Raw genomic sequence first — 7,852 nt, 5'->3', positions numbered from 1 at the left:
CCTTTTGAAAGAGGCAGGTGGAATCTCCATGGTTGCTGCTACTCCTGCCCTGCGTGCTGGAAGGAAGACCTGAGAGCTAGTGTGGTGTAGTGGTTAAGAGCGGACGACTCGTAATCTGGGGAACCGGGTTCGCGTCTCCGCTCCTCCACATGCGGCTGCTGGGTGACCTTGGGCCAGTCACACTTCTCTGAAGTCTCTCAGCCTCACTCACCTCACAGAGGGAGGAAGGGAAAGGAGAATGTGAGCCGCTTTGAGGCTCCTTAAAGGGAGTGAAAGGCAGGATATCAAATCCAAACTCCTCCTCCTCCTCCTCCTCCTCTTCTTCTTTTCCTTGCAAAGCCTTTTCCCACTTGGCCTGGAGGGTGAGGACCAGACTACCCCTGCTCAACAGTTGTTGTGTGTTGTTTAAATTAGTTTCTACTGACTTATTGGGTTATTGTATAGTTTGCATTTGGTTCTTAAGGGGAGAGGGCCAGGGCTGCCGGGGAGGGGGCCCAATCCAACAAAATGGCTGGGGCCTGCCTCCGGGTCTGGTCTTGACCGGATGGATGTTGGAATCCACAAGGGATGCCCACGTGACCTGAAGGTGCTGCTGTGCAATGCCAGGTCAATAATTCATAAGATGGCTGTCATCCACGACTTGATCATGGATGGAGGACTTGACCTGGCCTTTGTAACAGACACTCTGTTGGATGAATCAGGTGGGCCTGTTCTTGCCACTGCTTGTCCACCAGGTTTCTCTTACGCACAGCAACCCAGGTCTTGTTTTGCAGTGATTTTTATGTGTTTGAAAAGGAAAAGTTTCTGACCTCCTTTGCCTGGTCCTCAGACCCTAGTCGGCACAAAGAGTCCTTGAGAAAGAGTACTTTGCAGAATGCTGCTTTTATTATTAAAAATCTTCTTCTCCAACCACGACCGACAGCTTTATACATATCAGATGCAACCAGCTTTCTACCATCTGACAACCCAACCCACAAACAGACCATCAATGACCACCCTATATATTATAGGCATATGTGGGTGGAAGTTGCATGAATCATGCAGGCTTTGCTGATTCATTGTAGGCCGCCGACTCATGCTGACTCAGTTCCTTTTGTATTAAAGAAACAGTGGCTAATTTTAAGCTGTGACACCCCTTCTGTTTCTTTTTTTTAAAAAAAATAATTTTTATTAAGTTTCATATTACCAAATTAAACACATCAAACCAATTAATCCAAATTATAACAATACATATCATATAATCCAATTGTTTTCCAAATTATAAATTTTTGTGGGGGGTACCCATGCTTTTTGATCGGCAGGAGTCCAATCCTCGAATATTTCTGCTGCTTTCATATTAAGAATGATATTTCCAGTCCCTTCTTCTCAATCCTTGTCATTACTCATTTTCCTTTCCATTCTCCTCCAATTTGCTCCGCAAGTGGGTTGAAAAAAAGTCTTATTTGTGTTTCTGTGTGGGCTTTGTACTGCTCTCTCGTAAATCGCTCTCATCCAATAATCCAGGCATTTCCGCTCGAGCAAGCAATCGCCATCTTGTCGTCCCGATGAAATACAGTCTAAAAACTCACTCTTTAACTTTCCCGACCTGTTGCATCGTAAATTAGTCTTTTTCCAGGAGGGCTGCCCCTTCCAGTTCACAATCTCATCAAAAATAATAAATCTTCGGCTCACCCTCCCCAAGACCAAACCTCCTGCAACACAGGTCTTGTATCCAATCTCCATTCTAACTGCATCACAAAGAGACTGAGACGGAAGATTACATCAAAGTACTACAGACATGGACAAGGCATGTCTGTAGTACTTTGATGTAATCTTCCGTCTCAGTCTTCTTCATTTCAGTGGTAAAATTGTTAGCAGATAAGAACCTCCTGCCTCTCTTGAAGCATGTGCGTTATCTTTCACCAATTTTTTTCCTTTTAAGTAACGCAACTAGTTTCGCACCTGGAAGCAGCTTCGGAGGAGTTCCGAGGCCCGCCGAGGGTTGTGCACCCAGTGCTTCACCCCTCCTTCTTCCGAAATCGGGGGTGATTTATGGCAACAGCGGGTGAAAACTGCATCTCTCCCCCCTGGAGAGATGAAGGGAGACTGATTTACTCCCCATAATCAGCCTCTAATTACCTCCTGCGAGCTGGATAGATGTTAATATCCGCCATCTTCCAAGGCGCCCCTAGCGCCCCCCCGACACCCCTTCTGTTTCTTAAATGCAAAACAAAACAAAACAAAAAACCCAATAGAAACAAAACATACATAGACTTATATATATAAACCCAGTTTTGTCATCAGTTCGTTATGACCTGTTGCTGGCAACAGCTTGGTAAACAAATCAGCAATATTATCTTGTGATTGACAATACTCCAGTTTGATTACCCCATCCTGTACACTAGCTCTAACGTTTGCATGATGAATAGCAATATGTTTTGGTGCGGCTTCCGCGCTGGTCATGGGACCGAGACAGCTCTGGTCGCCCTAACAGATGATCTCCGCAGGCAGCTGGATCGAGGCGGGTCGGGGCTGCTGCTTCTTCTAGACCTGTCAGCAGCCTTCGACATGGTCGATCACGAACTACTGGACCACCGCCTTGCCGACGTGGGGATCCAGGGCACAGTCCTTCAATGGCTTCGCTCGTTTCTCTCTGGTCGGGGACAGAGGGTGGCGCTTGGGGGGGAATTGTCATCGCGCCACTCCTTGGTGTGTGGAGTGCCTCAGGGTGCGATTCTCTCCCCGATGCTTTTTAACATCTTTATGCGCCCCCTCGCCCAGCTTGTCTGGAGTTTTGGGCTGGGTTGCCATCAGTATGCCGATGACACCCAACTCCATCTGTTGATGGACGGCCATCCTGACTCGGCCCCAGACACACTGACCAGATGTCTGGAAGCTGTGGCTGGATGGTTACGTGGGAGCCGGTTGAAGTTACATCCTTCGAAGACAGAGGTCTGGGACGGAGCGATATGGGATTGAGGGGGCAACTCCCATCTCTTGCGGGGGCGCAATTAGTGCCAGCATCGTCCGTTAAGAGTTTGGGGGTAATCTTTGATACCTCCCTCTCTATGGAGGTGCAGATTACAGCTATAACAAAGGCGCCATTTTTTCATCTCCGCCAAGCTAAGCAGTTGGCTCCTTATATCTCTCGCCCTGACCTAGCCACTGTGATCCACGCGACGGTCACCTCCAGACTGGATTATTGTAACTCGCTCTACGTGGGGCTACCCTTGAGACTGACCCAGAAACTCCAGCGGGTGCAGAATGCCGCGGCGAGACTCCTTATGGGGTCTTCACTGCGAGATCATATTCATCCGGTACTATACCAGCTGCACTGGCTCCCGGTGGAGTACAGGATCAGGTTTAAGGTGCTGGTTTTAACCTTCAAAGCCCTATACGGCCTAGGACCCTCATACCTATGGGACCGCCTCTTCTGGTATGTCCCACAGAGAAATTTACGGTCTGCAAATAAAAACATCCTGAGGACTCCAGGCCACAGAGAAGTTAGGCTGGCCTCAACTAGAGCCAGGGCTTTTTCGGCCGCGGCTCCAATCTGGTGGAACGCTCTGTCACAAGAGACTAGGGCCCTGCGGGACCTGACATCTTTCCGCAGGGCCTGCAAGACGGAGCTGTTCCACCAGGCCTTTGGTCAAGGCGCAGCCTGACCCCCTCCTCTGGCAATCTGCACAGAATTTTGCTTAATGGTTGCCATCAATTTGATTTTAATTTGATTTTAATTAATTTTATAATGAATGTTTTTAGAATGTTGGATTATTTTGATTGTTGTTAGCTGCGCTGAGCCCAGCTTCGGCTGGGGAGGGCGGGATATAAATAAAATTTCTTCTTCTTCTTCTTCTTTCCGAGCCTGCTAATGCAATGCATGATTGACTACCTTCATACACCTAGATGGGCAAATCCACTCTACCATCTACGTCTTTTAGTATCTGTATAAACCACTTGATTTCATTGCATGCTAGCAACAGACTCCCATATTCTGCCTCACAGGATGAGGTTGTGACAAATCCTGTTTCTTTGACCTCCATCCTATTATGGAATTGGCAAACATCATAACCATTCCACTTGTAGATTTTCTGGTGGCTACGCAGCTCTCCTGGTCCGCATCAACAAAAACTTCTAGTCTCTCGTTTTGTGCACTAGATATCTCTAAACATACACTTAATGTCCCCTTTAGATATCCGATAAGCCTTTTCATTGCACACCAATTGGCAGTATTGGGTTTAGATACACGTTGGCTCAGAACGTTTGAAGTACACATAATGTCCGGCCTTGACCACCGGCTTAAATACAACAGTTGTCCTATTTTTGAGCGGTACAAATCAGGCTGATCAAATTCATCATTACACACTGTCTTTGGGAAATCTGGTGTCATGGGAGTCTGAACTGCTTTGCAGTTTTCCATGCCAAACTGCTCTAGCAAATGAAGAACTTTCTCCTTCTGGTTCAATAGGAAGCTTCCATCCACAGGTGAAATCAATAAGCTCACAAGTCAGATGGAAAAGTAGTAGTAGAAGAAGAGTTTGAATCTGATATCCTGCTTTATCACTCCCCTTCAGGAGTCTCAAAGCAGCTAACAATCTCCTTTTCCCTTCCTCCCCCACAACAAACACTCTGTGAGGTGAGTGGGGCTGAGAGACTTCAGAGAAGTGTGACTGGCCCAAGGTCACCCAGCAGCTGCATGTGGAGGAGCGGAGACACGAACCCGCTTCCCCAGATTACGAGACTACCGCTCTTAACACCACATTCGGCTCGCGCATTCAGGCTGCAGCCCCTCTTCTGTTGTCCCACACACACATAGAGACACAGCAAGGAGCATTCAGAGGTACACACCTCCTGAATATGGAAGCTCTCCATTTTATTTTTTACTTTATATTTTTTAATTTATTATATTTATATACCATCTTGATCTTTCGAGGATCTCCAGGTGCCTTACATGTTTTCCTCCACCCCATTTCCTCCTCACAACGACCCTGCGAGGGAGGGGGGCTGACTCCAAGGGCACCCAGAGACCTTCATGTCCGAGTGGGGATTCGAACCCATGTCCTAGTCCAGCCAATACACTGTCTCCTCCTCCTTGAATTAATCTAATATCCTTTTGAGATCAGAGAGACCTTTGTCTGGTTCAAGAAGGGTACTGAGCAGCTGGAAGGGGAGCAGAGGAGGGCAGCCAGGAGGATCAAGAGTCTGAAGACCAAGCCTGATGAGGAACGGTTGAGGCAGCTGGGTATGTTTGGCCTGAAGAAGAGGAGACGGAGAGGAGAGCCATCTTCCAATATCTCAAGGGCTGCCAGAGGGACCACGCTTGTCTTCTGCTGCTCCAGAGGGGAGGGCAGGAAAGGAGATTCGGACTAAACATCAGGAAGACCATAAAGAAGGCTGATCGCGGAAGAATTGATGCTTTTGAATTATGGTGCTGGAGGAGACTCTTGAGAGTCCCATGGACTGCAAGGAGATCAAACCAATCCATTCTGAAGGAAATCAGCCCCGAGTGCTCACTGGAAGGACAGATCCTGAAGCTGAGGCTCCAAGACTTTGGCCACCTCAGGAGAAGAGAAGACTCCCTGGGAAAGACCCTGATGCTGGGAAAGATGGAGGGCACAAGGAGAAGGGGACGACAGAGGACGAGATGGTTGGATAGTGTCTTCGAAGCTACAAACATGAGTCTGACCAAACTGCGGGAGGCAGTGGAAGACAGAAGTGCCTGGCGTGCTCTGGTCCATGGGGTCATGAAGAGTCGGACACGAATAAACGACTAAACAACAACAACAAACAAGTCGTTTTTTGCAAAGGTTCATGGAAGTTCTAGGAGCTCCTTTGCCCAGCTGGACCAGAATCCCCCTTTCCCCCCATTTTGGGAGGGATGACCTGCTCTGAACTCTCTTCCTCCTCCGTGTTGCAGGTCATGCAGTCCTTTGGGGGGGGGGGGAACCACCATGTCAGAACCATCCTAACCAAGAAACGCTGCCTTTCCCCAGGACACCAAGACTGAGAAAGTGCCCCTGCCTTTTCCGGATGCTGTGGGTGGGGGGGACAGAGTCGTCTTAGCCAGTGTGGTTCAGGGACGGCCTTCCGATGCTGCAAAGGCTGCTGTGGGCAGTCCACCCTCCCGGATCATTCCCCCCAGACCTCAAGCCACCCTCCCGTAGAAGACCCTGGCCACCCTGCTTCGGATTGGCTTCGTTTTTACCCCGTACACGATGGGGTTGAGCATGGGTGGCACCAAGAGGTACAGGGTGGCCAGGAGGATGTGGACCTGGTGGGGGACTCTGTGGCCAAAGCGGTGGGTGAGGAAGGAGAAGAGCCCCGGGATGTAGAAGATGAGGATCACACAGCCATGGGAAGCACAGGTGCTGAGGGCCTTCAGCCGCTCCTGAGTGGAGGGCAGGCGGAAGACGGCTCGCAGGATCAGGGTGTAGGAGAGAGCGATGGAGAGAACGTCCATGCCCACCACGAAGAGGGCCACAAAGAGGCCATACATCCTGTTCACGGTGGTGTCTGCGCAGGCCAGCTTAACCACCGCCATGTGCTCGCAGTAGGCGTGGAGGACGACCCTGTGGCCGCAGAAAGGCAGCCTCTGGAGGAGCAGGCCAAAGGGAGCAATGAGGATCAGACCCCGGAGGAAGATCAGCAGCACCGCCTTGGCCACAGTGGACATCCGCAAGATGGCCGAGTGTCTCAGAGGAAGGCAGATGGCCACGTAGCGGTCCAGGGCCATGGCCACCAGGATGCCCGACTCCACGGAGGAGAAGGCATGGATGAGGAACATCTGGGCCAGGCAGGCGTGGAAGCTGATGGTGCAGGGCCCTAGCCACAGGATGGCCAGCATCTGGGGCAGGGTGGTGGTGGAGAGGACCAGGTCCGTGACGGCCAAGGCAGCCAGGAAGAGGTACATGGGCTCGTGGAGGCTGGGCTCCAGCTTGATGACCCCCAGGAGCAAGGCGTTCCCCAGCAGAGCCAGGACATACATGGAGCAGAGAGGGATGGAGAGCCAGTGCTGGGAGGCCTCCAGGCCAGGGATGCCAGTCAGGAGGAAGGTGAGGGGCCGGAGGCTGATGTTGCCCACGGTCGTCATCGCCATGGCAGCTCCAGACACCTGGGAAAAGCAAATCGGAGAATGGATGGTGAGAGAAGCTGGGAGAGGCTGCCAGACCAGGCCAAAGAGGACCCATCTAGCCCAGCATTCTGTTCTCACAGCGGCACCCAGATGCCCATTGCGGGGAACCCGCAGGCAGGATCCGAGCACAAGAACAACTCTCTCCTTCTGTGGCGTCCAGCCACTGGCTTCAGAAGCATGGCTGCCTCTGACTTCCTGATTGGAGTCAGAGAAGAGACATCATCCTGGCTAGCAACTATCAAGAGACTTGATTCGGGGTGGGGGATGGGATTGAGATCCATGGACATTGCCAGCTGGCGTGGGTGGGGCAACTGCTCCCCCCTAAATCAAGTACAAAGGAAAAATTGTAGAAAGGTTTTGACAGGATTCTCTGAGCACTTGGGGCGAAAAGAAGTCAATTTAAAACAACTGTTGTTGAGGCATTTCATTCTGAATCTGACAGTGGGTGATGGTGAGGGGTGTCCTCTCCCCCTAACCTAAATCCTGGCTACACCCATGTTGAGATCTTGACGGTTTCAAGTGGGGTATCTTATGGTGCTTCCGCCCTGCCCTGAGCTCGATTTCGTTGAAGGCTGAGGGCTCAGAAGTGTTTAGGTATTTTACTCCACCTGGAGTCCTGTGTCCAGTTTAAGGAAGATATTGAGCAACTACTGGAAGGTTTGTGGGAAGGGTGTTCAGGGGCCTGGAAACCAATCCTTGTGACGAAGGGGGGAGAGAGTTGGGGATGCCCGGAGAAGAGAA

At 50.6% G+C, this 7,852-nt stretch overlaps 1 protein-coding gene across 1 annotated transcript; it reads right to left on the bottom strand.

Annotated features, from left to right (window-relative positions):
* Window positions 1–6,124: 6,124 nt before the first annotated feature.
* LOC310843654 (olfactory receptor 52L1-like) lies at window positions 6,125–7,069 on the bottom strand (the record flags this gene model as incomplete). Its single annotated transcript, XM_083737289.1, has 1 exon — window positions 6,125–7,069. The coding sequence occupies one exon, from the start codon at window positions 7,067–7,069 to the stop codon at window positions 6,125–6,127; it is 945 nt and encodes a 314-aa protein (XP_083593415.1).
* Between the last annotated feature and the right edge of the window lie 783 nt (window positions 7,070–7,852).

This window comes from Podarcis gaigeae (genome assembly GCF_964106915.1).
Source record: "Podarcis gaigeae genome assembly, chromosome: 4".
Classification (NCBI taxonomy): Eukaryota; Metazoa; Chordata; class Lepidosauria; order Squamata; family Lacertidae; genus Podarcis; species Podarcis gaigeae.
Note: the sequence above shows the minus strand (reverse complement) of the source record. Positions and strands in the feature narration are given on the sequence as shown.